The sequence below is a fragment of the Gopherus evgoodei genome, chromosome 13, assembly GCF_007399415.2.
Source record: "Gopherus evgoodei ecotype Sinaloan lineage chromosome 13, rGopEvg1_v1.p, whole genome shotgun sequence".
Classification (NCBI taxonomy): Eukaryota; Metazoa; Chordata; order Testudines; family Testudinidae; genus Gopherus; species Gopherus evgoodei.
The window spans coordinates 8,070,524-8,089,486 of record NC_044334.1 but is presented as its reverse complement, the minus strand read 5'-3'; the positions used below and the strand labels follow the sequence as shown (position 1 = coordinate 8,089,486).

The 18,963-nt window shown below is 41.1% G+C and overlaps 2 protein-coding genes and 1 long non-coding RNA gene across 9 annotated transcripts in view; 1 reads left to right on the top strand and 2 right to left on the bottom strand.

Moving 5' to 3' along the window:
- Positions 1-1,412: 1,412 nt before the first annotated feature.
- On the bottom strand, positions 1,413-9,769 carry C13H12orf65 (chromosome 13 C12orf65 homolog). 2 transcript variants are annotated; one of them, XM_030582480.1, is made up of 4 exons: positions 9,667-9,769; positions 4,873-5,190; positions 3,456-3,664; positions 1,413-2,500 (listed from the first exon to the last, which is right to left on the bottom strand). In XM_030582480.1, exons 1-4 carry the CDS (start codon positions 9,757-9,759, stop codon positions 2,497-2,499), a joined length of 624 nt encoding a protein of 207 aa, XP_030438340.1. In that variant the 5' UTR covers positions 9,760-9,769; the 3' UTR covers positions 1,413-2,496. The 2 variants fall into 2 exon arrangements, with proteins under 2 accessions (XP_030438340.1, XP_030438339.1); XM_030582479.1 differs by having other exon boundaries at positions 1,413-3,664.
- Positions 9,770-10,010: 241 nt separating this feature from the next.
- MPHOSPH9 (M-phase phosphoprotein 9) overlaps positions 10,011-18,963 on the top strand; it is a 46,118-nt gene continuing 37,165 nt past the window's right edge. For 2 of the 6 annotated variants that reach the window (XM_030582476.1, XM_030582473.1), the window contains exons 1-2: positions 10,011-10,236; positions 15,507-15,645. In XM_030582476.1, the coding sequence (XP_030438336.1) occupies positions 15,539-15,645 (107 nt within the window). In that variant the 5' untranslated portion in view covers positions 10,011-10,236; positions 15,507-15,538. Of the gene's footprint in view, positions 10,237-10,516; positions 10,827-12,906; positions 13,747-15,506; positions 15,646-18,598; positions 18,739-18,963 lie in introns of those variants that run through there. The other 4 variants (XM_030582478.1, XM_030582477.1, XM_030582475.1 and 1 more) reach the window with 3 other exon arrangements.
- Positions 16,583-18,602, bottom strand: LOC115660784. Its single transcript, XR_004002936.1, has 2 exons — positions 18,316-18,602; positions 16,583-16,781 (listed from the first exon to the last, which is right to left on the bottom strand). It is a non-coding gene; the product is annotated as an uncharacterized LOC115660784 (long non-coding RNA).

Sequence of the window (18,963 nt, the reverse complement as noted above, 5' to 3'; positions counted from 1 at the left end):
CAGACTGCTGGAGATGTTCCAGCCATAGCACTGGCCTGATGCAGTTAATCTCTGCAGGAAGCAGGTAAGGCTGCTTGCTGGCTCCATAACTACTTATATAAAGCGAAGTGCAGGGTATATGTAAGAATGAAAGATCCTGTAAAGTTCAAGAGATGTAATTTGACACCTTGTAAAAAAAAAAAAATCACCACCACACCATTAAGATGGAAGATCACTTCTTTCCCTTGTGATTTTAAATCAACATCTTTAATAAAATGGAGTAGATGCTCCCTATTCAAATAAATGAGAGGAAATTTTAACAGAATAAAGACCCTTTCTGAGGTGAAACTATTCAAGTGTAATATGATACAGTAAAGACAATGGCATAACACTGGTATTCAGTCGCATCAAAATTCTGCAAGGTAAATTAAGTAAAACTGGACAATGAAACCCAAAGAAAGGGATACTTATCACTGGAAAGTATGGATATTAGGGGATAATAGTTTTGGGAAAGGGACAATTTGCATAAGAATGGTTCAGATGAGTGAACTCACCAAAGCTGCTTTCAACCTACAGTATCCTCCACATGTCTGATAGTTATCACATCTTTCTTCAATTGACAAAGATGTAATGTCTAAAAACCTAGGGCTGTCAAGTCATTTTAAAAAAAGTTTTTAATCGCACTGTTAAATGAGAGAATATCAATTTAAATTTATTAAAAATATTTTGGATTTTTTTCTACAATTTCAAATATATTGATTTCAATTACAACAGACTACACCGTGTACAGTGCTCACTTTATATTTGATTAAATATTTGCACTGTAAAAAATAGTATTTTCAATTCACCTTGTACAAGTACTGTAATGCAATCTCTTTATTGTGAAAGTGCAATGTACAAATGTAGATTTTTTATTTATTTATTTTTACATACTTGCACTCAAACAAAACAATGTAAAGCTTTAGAGGCTACAAGTTCTCAGTCCTACTTCTTAGTCAATTACTAAGACAAATGAGTTTGTTTACATTTATGGGCAATAATACTGCCCGCTTCTTATTACAGTGTCACCTGAAAGTGAGAACAGGTATTCTCAAGGCACTGTTGTAGCCAGTGTTGCAAGGTATTTACATGCCAGATATTCTAAACATTTGTATGCCCCTTCATACTTTGACCACCATTCCAGAGGACGTTTCCATGCTGATGATGGGTTCTGCTCAATAATGATCCCAAGCAGTGCGGAGTGATGCACCTTCATATTCATCATCTGAGTCAGATGGCACCAACAAAAATTGTTTTTTTTTGGTGGTTCAGGTTCTGTACTTTCTGCGCTGAAGTACTGCTCTTTTAAGACTTCTGACAGCATGTTCCACACCTCTTCCCTCTCAGATTCTGGAAGGCACTTCAGATTCCTAAACCTTGGGTCAAGTGGTGTAGCTATCTTTAAAAGTCTTATATTGGTACCTTCTTTGCATTTTGTCAAATCCGCAGTGAAAGTGTTCTTAAAATCTAACGTGTGCTGGGTTGTCATTGGAGACTGCCATAACATGAAATAATGGCAGAATACAGGTAAAACCACAGAGCAGGAGACATACAATTTCCCCCCAAGGAATTCAGTCACAACCCTGCAAGGCTCAAGTAGTGTTTCTAACTCGCAGTTTTTCAAAATCACCATCTAGCGGCACTAATAGACTGTGCTTTTGAAGAGCTAATGTGGCTGTGACAGCAGCTTTATTTCTAAGGATGAACTGAACCTTACCCAATGTGGGGTTCCATCTGGTTGAAATATCTTGTACAAGAGGTTCTTGTTTCTGTCCATTTACAGCTTGTTGTATTTTTAGCTCTGTACTGTTAACTGGATTGTGTTTGACATGGCCCACAAGTTTTCTACATTTTGCCAGCACGTTTTCTAAACCACCATCATTGAATGCTATTGTAATGGATCACTGCAGACTGAGTGATGCATGCCACATGTTCAAAAGGCAAATGACTGGCTCTTGCAATCATATTATGTGCTCTGTCAGTACTAAGTTACCTTTTCTTGAATAGTCCATTCTTTTGCAACATCCAAGAAACACTCTGCACATTTCAGCATAACGTCTCTCTTCAGTATGTGTTACTGTTAAAGCAAATGACTGCGGTGTCCATGCAGCATCAATTAGGTGTGCTGTGACTCCAGACAGCTGTGATTGCTCAAGGATGTCCAGTGATCACCAGTCAAAGCAGCAGCTAGTGCATTTTTCAGAAGCTCCAACTTTATAGTCTTCTCATGATATAGGCCAAGTATTCGTGATGCAATGGGCTCTTGGCAGGGCACGGTATATCACAGATTGGAAGATGCAATTTGAACAACACCTCTTAACCATCTGTTGTTTACAATGTTGAGTGGGCTGCAGTCCATAGCTATCCACTTTGCAATAGCATTGGTTAAACTGTTGTACTTTGTTTGATCTGTGGGCTTGTAGCAACCCTGTTAGCCTACTCTGGTGTAGCTGTCAGGATTCATTTGCTGTCAATGGGTTATCTGTAGCACAAGAACCGGAGGCAAAAACATGTTTAGCGCTTATGTGGTACTGCAGACGTGAAGTACTTCGATGGTACTGGAACTCAGCCTTGCCTTAGCTACAGATAACTGTCTTTTTATCCAGAGAACATCCAGAAGTTTCTTAAAAATAAACTTCCCATTCAAAAGACCTAAACTTTTGCTGCTTTGCTCCATTAACTTTTTCTGATATTTACTCACTCCAGATCATGAGAACGCAGTGTCCACCAAGTAATGTAATACAGGAAGTGAAGAGGGTCAAAACAAAGCTGTGCGATTAACTCATTAAAAAACATGTTACTTGTTTTGCATTAATCGCTTGCATTAACTGCAATTAATTGACAACCCTACTAGAAACTAGAGGGTTTTTTTTGATAGCTCATCCAAGCTGTCTACTCTAATTTATAAAGGGGATTCTGATTTAAATGGAAACGTTGTTTGAGTATGGACTACAGGACTAGGCAGACTATGTTTGAGGAGAAGTCCTCATCTTTATGTAACTAAAGCATTAGAGTTTGTGCCTAAATCCTCTCACTATGAGGGGAGAATATTCTCAGCTGATTGAGTTTATTCCCCCCCCCCCTCCATTAACTATATTGGATAGAGTTTTCCTGTAACATCCATTTAATTGAGGTCTTATGGATCCTGTTTTCTTATCACACCTGTCCTAAACTTGGCACAAATGAACTGATTATATTGAATCTGAGTATACTGGGCTGTCCACAGTAGAAGATGAAATATGACTGCTATTAATGTTGTGCTAAATACTTTAGCCTTGCAGTAATAGCAGGTCACTAAACTTAACATTTTAATAGTGTTTATTATGAAGTCTTATAACAGTATTAAGCCAGAAAACTTCTAACACATGTTTCAAGGGTAGTGACAAACTCTCTTCTTTTCCTGACAAGCCAAATCAATAATTTTCTCTCACACTTACTTGATATCTGATTCTTGCATTTCTTTAATATGCCTTTTCTTTTCTAGAGTCTCCTTCGCTCTTTTTTTCTTTTCTTGCTTTTTCTTCTCAGCTGCTCTTTTCTCTTTAAAAATGTCACTATTTTCACCTTTGTAAAAGAGGTCAACTTTTTGCTGCAGGATTTCTCTGGCTCTCTGTCGGTTCATCTCCACTGATCTAGTTTGATGACACTGAAGAAAAAAAATATTGTAAATTAATTCTGTTCATTCTACACATACACATTTTTTCCTTTTACTAAACATGTACTACTGTAGAGTCTCATCCTGTAAAATCCTTATTAATATAAATTAATCCTAAAATTTAAAACTGTTTATATGATTATGGAGTGGAATACTTGGCCTGTAATTTGATTTTATTTATGTACTGTCTGAAGGGAAAAAAGAAACTCTGAGAAGAGATTTAATTTCAGACTAGTAAGCGAAATTGCACAAGGAAATAAGAAGCCACTTGTGTCATGACAGTTTCCAAAGGAAAAATGTTCTCTTTATGTGGTAACATTCAAGAGATGATAAGAACAATTATGAAGTGTATTAAATTAGTGGCTCAAAAAAATCCATTTTAAATGAGCCAGCCTCTCCCGTTCTGCTATAGCAGTAAAGAGCAAACCATTTTTGGCAGCCACTAGATGATGTGATGTGAGTGTTTTGAGGTAGCATTTATTGTTTAGGGATTCTTGTAGTTTGCCTACTGATTTGTGCCTTAATCCTCTCACTGGTAGACTTGAAGATTGCTCCTTCCTTCCTTTGAAGTTACTTCTGAATTTAAATTATACTGAGTAAAAGGAAGACATTGTTATAGCTAGTGAGCAAAAATTTGTCTCATAAGGATAAATGGACAACTCCTAATTAATTATTCTTGCTCATTAATAATTTGAGGAGCAATAGGTATGCTTGGTTTGTACCAAGCTTGTTGGATCTGTAGTCTCATCTAGCATTTGTAACAGGGAAGGGAGAGCCATGAGTCCTGATTTTTTGTTCCCTGCTCTAGGACCCTGGGAAAAATCACTTAAGCTCTGTCCCTCCATTTCACCATCTGTAAAATGGAGAAATTTCCTTACAGCATAGCATGTTGGAAAGTTTAGAAAGTACTTCTGAGTTCTTTAGATGATAGGAGCTAAATTTCAGGATCCCTTTAACTGGATGTAACATTTGAATGCAAATTTGGTGCTGCCTACTTTTCCTGTGAATGGTATCATGAAAGGATTGCCTAAAAAAATCTGGGACAAAGTAACACAAATGCTATCATTTAGCTCTTTAAATTCTAAATTATATTATATTCCTGGGGGAATTCTGCACACAATATTTTAAAATTCTGCATATTTTATTTGTCAAAACAACAATATAATTAATTATTTAATGAAACCAAATAAATGAATTACCTTGACTACTATCCCAGATGGAATATGCTTCAGGACCACACAGTTGCTTGTCTTATTAGTTGCTTGACCTCCTGGGCCATTACCTCTTACAAACTGTTCTTCTAAGTCTGCTTCACTTAGTGGAAGAAGATCACAAGAATTCTTCTTTCCTGCTACTGGGAATAAAGATACAGCCAGTCGGGGGGATAATAACTTTTGCTGCCTCCAAAGCCATGGCCTCCAAGACAATGTATTTATTTTGGTTAGTAAGATTGTGGAATGAAACAAACTTGAAGCATTCATAAAGAAATAGAAACAAAACCTCCTCTTGACTGGAACCTGGAATAGAAAATATCTTGTTTTAACATGATTTAGTTTAGTGCCATATGACCCAATGTATTTTAAAAGATGTTATAAACTAGCTATGCAACGTTGTTACAGGTATGTCAATTCTGGAATGCTAAATATTTCAAATGAATGTTATGAAGTTGCAAGACAAATTTTTAAAGTAACCAAAGTTGTAGTTTTTTTCTGTAAGGCATCTGTAAAATAGCCACTAATTAAAACAGAGTGACTAACTTTCAAAATCGAGGTGTTAAGTGGCACCTGAAAACACTTATTAATACCAAGAAGCCTCGCTTCAAATGTCCAAATTTGAGCTTTCGGATACAATTAGTTCTGGTGAAATGAACTAATTGCTCACATTCTTTTTAGTTTACTTTGTCTTGAAAACTTGATTTAAACAATGGTTCAAAACTGCATTCAAACAGGGAAGCAGTTTTGGTTTATACGCTCTGGGTGAAATCCTGGCCCCAAGAAATTAATGATCTGAATATTATCCCCTATACCAGAAAAGAAGGGGGTAAAGACCTAATGGAAAGAGAAGGCTATGCATCTGGCTACATAAAAACCTTATTTGGAAGTCCTTACTTAAGGAAAACTCCCACTGAGTCCTGATATCCTTAACTCCAGATTCATTCTTGCATTAGCTTAATAGTTCCTATAGTTTTGAGACCATCCCTGGTTCCCATTCTAATTTTTAAAATAAATGGAAGTAACATGTTTTTACTTGCTGGCACTTCATGCTGCACTGGCTTTACTGTATTTATCAGTATACCAGCTTGATCAACTTGATTTCAAATTAAGAATCTTTTGTGCTTTGCTGTTTGCCATAAATTGCTCCTGTCATCACATCTTTGTGATTTAATTAAGTGATTTTCATGCCCACTCCCCATCTGTTTCCATTTTTCCCTTCACAACTGTTTGTTTCCACATCAAAATGGACACTGACAATTTAAGACAGCAGGTGAAGGAGCAAATGGGCTATGAAGACAGAATGCCAGACCCCTAGAGGTGATCCCTCCTGGTCAGGGTTTTGATCTTTAAAGGTCTGAAAGTGCAGGGAAGCTTGCACTGCAACCACAAATGACTTCAGATTTCTAGTGCTATCAAACAGCATTGTTCCTTGTTAAGATAATAAATATCTTTGTTTTGCTTTAAATATTTACTTATTTGGATAAAAAGAATGACTACTTGAATATGTGAATTGTATGTCCTGAATGCAGTTGATGAAATGTTAACATTCAACAAGCAATAAATCTACACTGGTATGAGAAAGGGGAAAAAATGGAAATAGTTTTGAGTGGTTTTAATGAGCAAGTCAAACTGGCCACTTGGTGGCACTAAAAACTAAAAGATGGGAATGCAATGTTTTATTGCAGAAACCATAAAGCAACTCTTAATTCTTCAAAGTATAGCAGGCAAGGAGTTATGGTAACAATTTTCCCCTTCCTCCAGCTCAGTTACTATTGTCAGTAACTGGTTGCTTAGACAACCTTAGTTGAAACAAAGGATAACTGTCTGAACTACTCATCACACATGAATAGAAAAGATTTGGGGAATGCTTGATGCTTGCAGACTTATGTGAATTTGCTACTGTTCCTTGATGCTATAGCTATAAAAAAATAACTAAAACAAATATGTACAGAGCAAGACTGACCTACCGGGATTTAACTACACAAAACAAGGTCTTTACCTAACTGCTGTGAGATTATTATTTTTTATAGTGTGTGCAGGAGAGAAAGGAAATCATGGTGAACCTTAGTCCTAATCAGAATGGGTGGTACCTTGCTATCATTAATGTAGCTTAATGAGGGGAAACATCTTAGTCTATAAAAACAGTATTATCCCAGGGTTTTTGAATACAGTCCTAGAAATGTCAAGTCTATCTGAATTCCTTAGATCGGGTGGTTTGTGCAGTTTGAAAGCACTATTTATAGCATCCAACAGCACACTGGGGATTTTAATTATTGAAGTCTCCACACACTCTTAAAACACAGAAATATCACTATTTTGATGGAAGGCTTCTAAATAGTCAAATGTCTTGGTGTCTCTTGGTTAAATATATCCTGCAACTCAATCTGACAAAACTTCATCAATTTTAACAAAATGCCCTTAACAGGCTAGGAAGAAGGTCAGTACTTTAATATGCAGAATATTTTCCTGCTCGCCTTCCTAATTGGAGCAGTCAGCACATATTCCCAAATGCAAGGGTGTCACGTACTAGAAAGAGTAGTGGATAACTTGGGTATTAGGACACCTGTGTCCTATTCCTTCTTCTACCCTGACCCACTGTATGACCTTAGACAAGTTCCTTACTATAACATATTTCACCCATCTCTAAGACATGCAATACCTGCCTTACTGAGGTGCTGCACAAGTGAGTAGCATTATTTAATGAATCAGTATTATCATACTGATTTGTAGGTCACATTATACATAAAAAATATAACTACTTCCTATGTGATTTAGTCATTAGTGAAAACACATCCTCGCCTCCTTCATCCTGCAGTGAAGTCACAATCCAGTACTTACAATATCAGTTGTCAAGGAAATAACTGGTAGTAGAAACACTGCATCATGATTTTACTGCAAGATCAGCTAGGAAGAGGTTTGCAAGGGACCATGATCTGATTTAAAACATAGACTGGATAGTATTCATCATGGTAAGCAATTATGGCATATACATAAGAGATGGGTTTTTTTCCCCTTCTAGTATAAGATCTTTGGAATAGGCACCTTATCTTCATATCTGTCTGTAAAGCAACTAGCACTCTGTTGGCATTGTGTGTGTGTATGTCTGTTGAGGCAACTACGAACTAGTCCAAAACATCAGTGTTTATTTTGAAATGCAAATAACCACTTGCAATAACTTGTATCTATTTCTTAAGAAGAGTGCCATCCACTTAAGGTCACTGACTAGGGTTAATAGTTAAGTAAGACCTGCACAAACTGTTTCAGTGATTCTCAATCTGTGGTTCATGCAAGTCTGCTTTCATTTCCTCACACACTAGCAGCACCCTAACAAGCACCTGCCCCACCTATTATCAGCATAAGGATTCTAGGATAGAGTTGAGGTTGTGAGCATAAGCGTGAAGAAGTAGAGGAAAAAAAAATAGTAGTGTATGAGGTCAAGGGAATAAAAAGTTTTAACACCTGCTCTGTTGGGTTTGCAAGCTGAGGTTCCAGTGTATGGGGAGTGAGATGGGTCCTCTCTCTCAGCCAGTGGTGTTACCAAACAGAGCCTTGACAGCTAGGGGACAAAGCTGGAGACACAATGCTGCAGATGCATTACCCTGCTGGCCCCCCCATCAGGCATACCTTTTGGGGGATCCTTCAAGACCTCAAGTGAAGTTCTACAACCCAGTTCTAAGTCCATGAAAAACAAATTTGCACGGGAGTCTGTGCAGCGGTGGCTAGAACAGGGGAAGGGGGCCTGGGAGCCAAGACTTCTAGATTCTCTCTCCAGCTCTGGGAGCTGGGTGGGGGCAAGATAGGTGTGCAAGGAATAGGAGCTGGGATTACTGGGCTTACTCTCGAGCTCTGAGAGGGAATGGGGGGGCTAGAGCTGGGGGGGCAGGGATAGGAGCCGGGACTCCTGGGTTCACTCCCAATCTCTGGGAGGGAAAAGGGGGGCTAGTGCCAGAGGGGGGGCTCCTGGGTTCACTGCTGAGCTCTGGGAGGGAAAGGAGGGGGCTAGAGCCGGAGGGGGGGGCAGGGATAGGAGCCGGGACTCCTGGGTTCGCTCTCGGAGGGAAAGGGGGGCAGGGATAGGAGCCGGGACTCCTGGGTTCACTGCTGAGCTCTGGGAGGGAAAGGAGGGGCTAGAGCCGGGGGGGGGGGTAGGGATAGGAGCCGGGACTCCTGGGTTCGCTCTGGGAGGGAAAGGGGGGGGCTAGAGCCGGAGGGGGGGCAGGGATAGGAGCCGGGACTCCTGGGTTCACTGCTGAGCTCTGGGAGGGAAAGGGGGGGCTAGAGCCGAAGGGGGGGGGGCAGGGATAGGAGCCGGGACTCCTGGGTTCACTGCTGAGTTCTGGGAGGGAAAGGGAGGGCTAGAGCCGAAGGGGGGGCAGGGATAGGAGCCGGGACTCCTGGGTTCGCTCTGGGAGGGAAAGGGGGCGGGGCTAGAGCCGGAGGGGGGGCAGGGATAGGAGCCGGGACTCCTTGGGTTCGCTCTGGGAGGGAAAGGGGGCGGGGCTAAGGCCGGAGGGGGGGGAGGGGGCAGGGAAGGAGCCGGGACTCCTGGGTTCGCTCTGGGAGGGAAAGGGGCTAGCGCGGGGGGGGGCAGGGATAGGAGCCGGGACTCCTGGGTTCGCTCTGGGAGGGAAAGGGGCTAGCGCGGGGGGGAGCAGGGATAGGAGCCGGGTTCTCTGCCCAGCTGGGCCCCTGCCTGTAACCTGATAAGCCCCGGCGAAGAGCTGGTCGGAAGTCCAGCTAAGAGGGGGAGCGGCGCCAGGCGGGGCCATTCTTACTTACGAGCGACTGAGGGTCAGCACACGCCTTGCAACCTCCCCATCGGCCCTTTTGCGCATGCACCCCAAGACAGTACCCAGACACATATTTGCGCATGCGTAATACGCTTTACCGTTGCTGAGCCGTATGAACGCTCTGCGCATGTACAGTCCGCAAAAATCCCTCACAAGTCCGTCATTGAGCATGCGTAGGCAAGCCCGGCCTCCCGCAAAAGCCAATCACTGGGCAGCAGGGGGTGTTACGGCCACTTCTTCCCTTCAGCCAATCGTGACCCGGGTACTAATGCGGCGCGCAGCCGCCCCTGCCAATCGGAACGCGGGGATATGGCTCGCCTGTACTTCCCGCACCTCAGCCAATAAGGTCGCACGATTGGGTCTGGCGTGCGGCCAGAACAGCCAATCATCGCGAGGGAGCCCCGTCTCTCGTGCCCTCTGCCTCCCCCAGCGTTCGAATCCCAGCCGCCAATCGTGAGGAAGGCGATCGCGGCTGGTGCTTGTTTACCGCCTAACGGCCGCTGGAGGGGAACAGTGCTGAAACCAGGACACCCCGCCCTCCGGACAGGCAGCGATGCAGGTAAGGGCCGAGCGAGCCCAGACGTGGGCCCCTGGAGTAGAAGACACCCAGTGAGGCTGCTCTGGCAAGCCGCAGCCTCCAGCGGCCCCCCCCTCAGCTTAGGCGAGACGCCCTCATTTATAGCTTCGACCCCGCCCCTCGAACGAGTGGCGGTCTCTCTGACCAATGCTGGGGCGGCAGCGCTGTCAACATTCCAGAACGCGGTGGGTAAACGCCGAATGAGAGGAGAGGGGCGGAGCCTGAACTGAGAAATTGGAACGAGGTGGGGGTGGAGAGCTCTTAGGGGAGAGGAAACTGACGAAAAGGAGGCGAGGTTAGAGGGGGAGAGGAGAGCAAGTGGCTGAGGCGGTAGCTGGGAGGACTGAGGGAGAGATGGGAGAAGAAGCTGGAGGGACTAAGAGGAACCAGTGGGGGGTGACCCGGGGGAGGATAGGGGCCTGAGGTAGGATGGGGGCCTGAAAGGGAAGAGCTAGTGGACAGGGGGCCTGAAGTGGGAGAGGAGGAAAGTACTTGTGGGTAAAGGCACCAGATGCTGCTCAGATGAGGGGGGTAATCCCCCTAGTAAATGTGTTGATGGAGCAGCATACATGGTTAGTTCATGTTTTTTTGAGTTGGTCCTAGAGTTTGTTCTGGGATGTGCGTTGGCCTGTAAGGATAGAACCCAGGAAGTGTTTCCTGTCATTGTTCTACTTAATTTAAAAATGAGAATAATTAAAAATTGTAAAAAGAGTGGAAGTGATGTGTCACGCTCTTAAGCACTGGTATAGTTGAAGTGGTTTAGTTCTCCCAAATGAAGTTTAGTGATCAAATGTATTTCATAGATTCATAGACTCTAGGACTGGAAGGGACCTCGAGAGGTCATCGAGTCCAGTCCCCTGCCCTCATGGCAGGACAAATACTGTCTAGACCATCCCTGATAGACATTTATCTAACCTACTCTTAAATATCTCCAGAGATGGAGATTCCACAACCTCTCTAGGCAATTTATTCCAGTGTTTAACTACCCTGACAGTTAGGAACTTTTTCCTAATGTCCAACCTAAATCTCCCTTGCTGCAGTTTAAGCCCATTGCTTCTTGTTCTATCATTACAGGGTAAGGTGAACAAGTTTTCTCCGTCTTCCTGATGACACCCTTTTAGATACCTGAAAACTGCTATCATGTCCCCTCTCAGTCTTCTTTTTTCCAAACTAAATAAACCCAATTCTTTCAGCCTTCCTTCATAGGTCATGTTCTCAAGACCTTTAATCATTCTTGTTGCTCTTCTCTGGACCCTGTCCAATTTCTCCACATCTTTCTTGAAATGCGGTGCCCAAAACTGGACACAATACTCCAGTTGAGGCTTAACCAGCGCAGAGTAGAGCGGAAGAATGACTTCTCGTGTCTTGTTTACCACACACCTGTTAATGCATCACGTTTGCTTTTTTTTGCAACAGTATCACACTGTTGACTCATATTGAGCTTGTGATCCACTATGACCCCTAGATCTCTTTCTGCCATACTCCTTCCTAGACAGTCTTTTCCCATTCTGTATGTGTGAAACTGATTGTTCCTTCCTAAGTGGAGCACTTTCCTGTTATGGCCCAGTTATTTTAAGAGTGATTTAAAAAAAAAAAAGCCAACACTTAATGTCTGAAATGTAGTTGCTGCACACTGAAAGCTCAGAGCAATTTAGACGCAACTTTATGTGCACTTCTCCATATTTTTACTCACAGGTATTTAACTTGTATTAAAAAACTTGCATCAGTTCATCTGAGGGAAAACACATAAGGTTTAGTTTTGCAGACTAGTCTAATTTAGTTTCAGAGTAGCAGCCGTGTTAGTCTGTATCTGCAAAAAGAACAGGAGTACTTGTGGCACCTTAGAGACTTAACAAATTTATTTCGGCGTGTGCTTTCATGAGCTACAGCTCACTTCTTTGGATGCATAGAATGGAACACACAGACAGGAGATATTTATACATATAGAGAACATGAAAAGGTGGAAGTATGCATACCAACAGGAAGAGTCTAATCAATTGAGATGAGCTATCATCAGCAAGAGGAAAAAAAAATTTTTGAAGTGATAATTAAGATGACCCATAGAAGGTGTGAGGAGAACTTAATATAGGGAAATAGGTTCAATTAGTGTAATGACCCAACTATTCCCAGTCTCTGTTTAAGCCTAACTTAATTGTATCTAATTTGCATATTAATTTGAATTCAGCAGTCTCTCTTTGGAGTCTGTTTTTGAAGTTTTTTTGTTGCAAAATTGCCACCTTCAAGTCTGTCACTGAGTGGTTAGAGAGGTTGAAGTGTTCTCCCACTGGTTTTTGAATGTTATGATTCCTGATGTCAGATTTGTGTCCATTTATTCTTTTGTGTAGAGACTGTCCGGTTTGGCCAATGTACATGGCAGAGGGACATTGCTGGCACATGATGGCATATATCACATTGGTAGATGTGCAGGTGAATGAGCCCTTGATGGCGTGACTGATGTGATTAGGTCCTATGATGGTGTCACTTGAATAGATAAGTGGACAGAGCTTGCATTGGGCTTTGTTGCAAGGATAGGTTCCTGAGTTAGTGTTTATGTTGTATGGTGTGCAGTTCTGGTGAGTAGTTGCTTCAGGTTGGGAAGCTATCTATAAGCGAGGACTGGTCTGTCTCCCAAGATCTGTGAGAGTGAGGGATCATCTTTAAGGATAGGTTGTAGATCTTTGATGATGCGCTGGAGACATTATTTGACTAGTCAATTGACCAGTTATTTTTGGAATGATCAAATGCCCAACCTTAGACAGGATTTTTACATCATAGTTATGTCCCATCCACACTACACCTTTTAATCATGTTGTAACTAGGTTTGTAGTACAGAAAGGGTACAAGGGCTTATCTGTACAGACCAGAGCTGTGCTTGACAAATGTGTTTTGTAGCTTTTGTAGCTGTTATAGTACTAGTATGACTTCAGTACATATTATGGACAGAGTTCTTTTCAGAGTTACCATACAGCAGAAACCACACACTGTATTTCACCTCTCCACTTCCAGCAAGTCCATGGCATGGTTTCTGAACACTTGTAACATAGTTTGTTTGTAGATGCAAATCATGTGACAACTGTGTTTGAAAATTATTCCAGATGCTGTTATATAACCAAGCATGGACCCAGGCCTGATCTGATATTCTTGAGGCAGCTCTTGAGTCTGAGTGCAGTGAAGGCCGTTTATTCAGTCCTTGAGGGAGAAAAGGACCTCATATTGTTCTTTAATGATTTATTTTGCTGACTTGTAGAGCAGTGCTAATGGATTTCTGAGGAAGCAACTTCTGGCTTTCCTAGGGTGGATCAACAGTTGACACAATCCAGGGACTTTTAGTATGGGGCTTGATGCAAATTTACCAGACACCCATTAGTTTAAATACTAAACTTACCAGAGAGAGCCTATATGAGAGACTGGGTTCAGGAGAGCCACCAGCAAATACCAGGATCAGTTTGCTGCTAAGGAACGTAATCCATGATTTCAAACTGATGGAAAGTGGTGAGTGCTGGAATTCTTGCCAAGAAGCTGTCCCTGAACTTTGGTTGGAACCTCTATTTTTTTGTATCCGTTTTTAAGTGTCTGATAAGTTTGAAGCCTTTCCACATCCCTTCTGGCTGCTAGAAGGGAGAAAGCTTTCTTTTTCTAAGCACCTCTGACTGTTAGGGAGGTGTGCATCTTTAGTTTTCTGCCCTTTCCCCAGCTTCTATTTGTTGAGGTCCTCCTCTCATGGAGATAGCTGCAGTGCCTGCCTGTTTTCTCAGACATGACTTTTCTCAGTTTCACTGCTACCTACAGAGTTATTAAATACCAGCAATGAAACAGCCAGAGTCTAGTTAATTTTCATCAGCTGCTGCTTGGAAAAGCAACTTTAAGATGAGTAGGAGTACTGGAACTAACTATCTGTAGAATCAGTAAGACAGCATCATACTGGTTCATGTTAATATCTTCAAAACTCTATAGGCTTTTAAAAAAATGAAAGGTTAAGTTCTGCACAAATCAATGTTATAGTCCCTCCAATGCATTAGAAAAGCTCTGTAAAGAGAGGAAGGGATGGTCTTGTGATGAAGGTATTGGACTGAGATACAGGTTAGTTGGATCTTATTCCCAGATCATCAGAGAATTCTTGTGTAACTTCAGGCAAGTCATTTACTCTCTGTGTGCCTCACTTCCCCATCTGTAAATGGGGTCAATAATATTTTCTTACATCACGAGGATATTGTGAGGATAAATTCATTAATGTATAGTAGGTGCTCAGATAAGGACCAGAGAGGACTGATTTTTTTTTTTTTTTAAATAGCGGGGAAAGTGTGCAAACTAGACAGGGGCGGCTCTAGGCATTTTGCCGCCCCAAGCACGGCAGGCAGGCTGCCTTCAGCAGCTTGCCTGCAGAAGGTCCTCTGAAGCTGCAGGACCAGCGGACCGTCCGCAGGCAAGCTGCCGAAGGCAGCCTGCCTACCGCCCTCGCGGCGCAGGCAGAGCGCCTCCCGCGGCTTGCCGCCTCAAGCACGCGCTTGGCATGCTGGGGCCTGGAGCCACCCCTGAAACTAGAACTATCTTTTATTTTCCCTCTGCCTCCTTCACCCCACAAAAAATTGCTTACTTATTTGGACACCAGAAACCCAAAGTACAAATGTTATTGTTGCAGTGTCAGACACAATCTGATTTTATTATCAAAATCAGATTTAAGTAAATAAATAAATAAAAAGATTTTTTTATTATTTTTTTTTTAAATCATTGATTTTATCCACCCTGCCCTTTGGGGACATTTACCGGTCAGCATAAATTAAGGTAGTTTCAGGAACTACTTTAACTAGCACTGGGAGCCACATCCATCCCTAACTTTTTCAATGTCAGGGAGATGTCTTTGTGCCCAACTCCCCTCTGGTCCTGTGCTGAGCATGGCTGGGTAGATCTGAAGATTGAACCATAGTATTGCATTTGATCGTTTTCACCACTGCCTTACTGATAATTTACATTTGTTTATAGACTGTATTTTGTTTGATATTCTAGCTAAGTTAGAGTCAGTCATGAAAACATTTACCAAGTGGTTTTGAAGTATGTCAATTCTTTTTTTTTTTTTTTTTTTTTTTTTTACCTCCAGAATATGTATTGGAGCTTAGGATGTTCATGTTTATGAATGTTATGACTGAAAATGTGCTTAGATGATGAGCATCTAAAGAGTAATCAAATTGTTTAATCAAACAACGAAGCCAAACTGTTTTTTGAAATGAGAGTATGATAATTCTGTATTTTCAAAGGATAACAACAGTATCCTTCGTGGGAATAAAATATGGAAAATTTGGACTTGGTGAAAACTGTGCAAGAATTCTCCCATTCTTCTATAGAATCTGACATCAGAAGTTCCTACAACTCTGGCTGTAACTTGAATACTAACAGGTAATGATAATATATAGCACAAACTGATAAATATATTTTTAAAATAGGAAATATGTATTGGACTACAGCTGTTTTTTTTGTCTTTGGATGGTGCCTCATTTGAAGTGATGTCATTTTACTAAAACAGAAGCTTCAGAATTTATTATGTGGCCTTGTTAGCTTCTGCTGGGACAAAAAGAAAGGAGACAAACAAGTCCAAAGCATACATGTGAAATAATACCTCAGCTGTTGGTGTGCTTCTGTATTATTTTAAATCTGTAGAGAACACAGCTGTATTATTAAATCTGTATGTAAACATGTATATAGGCCACTTCTACCCAAAGATAATATTGTGAATAATTTGTTCTTTCATATGTTAAATGGAGCTAATATAAGGCCACTGTTACTGTTTTAATAAACAATTTTATAGTAATTGTATTCAGTTACTGTACTTACACTTTATAATGCAGGAGGAAGCATCACAGTTCACATTTATTTATTGTTCTTAAAATGCGTCTTCCTTGTCTTTCCTACTTGTCTCTTTCTTCCTTCCGAGATTGAACTTTCGTTCTTCTTGTGTGCTTTGGGCCTGATTGAAGCCCAGTGAAGTCGATGTGACCCTTTCCATTGACTTCAGTGGGATTTGGGTTAGGTCCATTCTGTCCGGGATCAGTTATATCAGTGTAGTGTGAGCCTTTTGTAATACTGATGTGTTTTCTGGTATTGAGAAATGAATCAAGATAGTTCAGTTCCTTTAGTATACTGTTGCTGTATGAGGGATTGGACTATCTATTGTGATTGATGAGTATTGCTGCTGAAAGCCACAAAATCTCATTTCTTCTGAAGATAGAGAGGTACTTAGAATGAAACTAGACAACCTTTTAGTCTGTCACTCAGACTGCTAACAGTCACCATTTCCAGGCAGGTGAAACAATAAATGTTGAGCCAAGAATGCCAGTCTATATCCAGAGCATTTTATTAAATAAAGCTATAAAATAATAGAAGATAACTGTTGAATCTTGCCAATTCCTTTTCTATTTGTAGGTACATCTTTATGCAGACAAGAGGGAAAAATGAAAAATTCTGTAATAGTGATGGTCTCATAGTATTCTGTCAATGCAGAAGGAGGCACTGCAGTTCTTTTCTTTTTCTTTATACTTCATAAAAACAAAGAAAACATATTGTAAGCTTCCTGATATGAAATAGGATTCTTCAAGACAATTGTAATGTACAAAACACAAAAAGCTGTCCACTTAAGCAGATAACTCCATTGTGCCAGGAAGCTAAATAGCTTATCAAGTATAGGATTGTGATCACTAGTTCAGCAAGGACCCCAAGTAGTTAGCCTTCAGATGCAAGTGAGCACATTAGCTTTCTGTGGCATTACCCCATACTTTCACCTCCTGCGAGGGTTAGAATTTCCAAGTAAGAATTAAGGCTAGGACAAAGATTTTGGGGGGGAATTGTACCAGATTCCCAATAGAAAGAGGAGAGGATGCATTTCCCTGGAAAACAGGGATTTATAATTTGTGATTAAATTGTAGCCCAAAAGCTTATATGTATTACACACATCTACCACTTATATGTATATTCATTAGTCTGCACCTATTCCGTTAATCCAGAAGGTAGGGCTAGTTAATCTTAAACTACAAAGAAATAACATCACATCTCTGAAGTAATCTGTATTGTATATTAGATCCCTTTATAGTTGCCAATGGAAACCCTTAGTGAGATTTCACCCCTTTGTGAGTTTTGTAAATCTGTACTTAAATCTGTTAGTACACTGGTTTTCAAACTGGGTGTGACAAGATTAACAGTGGGGTGCAAGAATATATGCTGTATTAAGTGTAGAATATTTACAGTAACTTGTCTGTTGTAATAAACAGTTGCTCTGAAAACCTGAATTCTTTTTCTATTCAGCTCCCAAAATATGAAAGGAAAATGTGGGCTAGGACCAGGTGGTAAACAGGAAGAGATTCTTTCTAACTAGACCTACTAAGATGAAGGCTCTTTGCCATACATCAGTATGATTTTTGCAAAGGAAGTTAGATCTCTAGAGGCATTGCTCTCAAACTTCAGACATCAGCAGTATACAAGGACACTTTTCTGTAAGCTGCTGTCTTCCAAAACTACTAAGAAGTCCTGCTTTAAGGAAAATGTATGATGTATTGAAATCTATGCTAGTGACCAATAGTAACTGCATATCTGTGAGGGCCACATTTTCTCTTTTGTTGGACAGCCATTATGTTAATTTTTAAAAATACTTCTGTCACAGCCCTGGTTGATTTCCCTCCTCTGGACACTCACTAAGCTGCTGTGTTTTTAATCTCCTTGTGGTTCAGCTCTCTGACTCTGGCCTTTCTGACACTCTGCCTGGGCATAGATTCTGTGTGGTACCCTTTCCGGAAGTGGGATCCCTGGGCCCAGTTGCCGTAGTCCCCGAGACCAGTGCTGAACTGTTTAAGACTCCCCAGTAACTTAAACATGCCCTTTCCCAGAGCTCTACTTTTCTGAGTACTCTGGTTGGTAATTTACCCCTTCAGGGACATATTATAGTTGAAGCAAATAGAGGCAGATTTTGCAAAAAGATTTCTATAACGATCACTTTTTACTTTAAACAGCACCAGAGATATACAGATCAGGACAAAACTATACACATCGACAGACCATTACCTGCCCTCATTTCCTTACCACTTGTGAGCATTCTTCAGGATTAGAATCTGTTTCTTTTCAGGAATCCAAGTCTCTTCTCTGGGACTTCACTCCTCCAGCTCAGGCTTCTCTTCTGAATCTCTTTTCTGCCCGTGCAGCTGCTTCCTTTAGCTTTGTCTGGTCAGAAACCTGCCCCTTCTGAATCACTCCAAGGTCTCAGTTTTTGTGTTGTTTTTTTTAACCCCCTACTCTGACACTTCTGACTCTTTGTAACCTTCTGGAGATTTTCCACTCCTTAAACTCTCCCTTTTACTCTCTGCAGACAAGCAAGAGAAAACTGCTTTCACCTACAATGCAGTCATCTCGTTTTTCTGTCTGGGTTTGATGGTCTTTCACAACTGTCCTACTCAGAGACTGACACTCTGGCACCTCCCTCTGTCTCCTCAGGACAAGGAATATGAGGCAAGAGTACAGTAAAGTTCATAGTCATGAGTACTTAAATTTGCAAAAAGTTCATAATTTCAAACAATTAATAAATTATACATAGATTCCCTAAGTTGTCACAACATGCTTAAGATGACACTGAATTATTTTATGAATTCTCTAACTTTTTTTAGGGGAAAAATAGCCTTGTTTGTGTGTTTGGGTCAGTCTGATTTTTAGTGTATTCGATTTCAAAATGAGAAT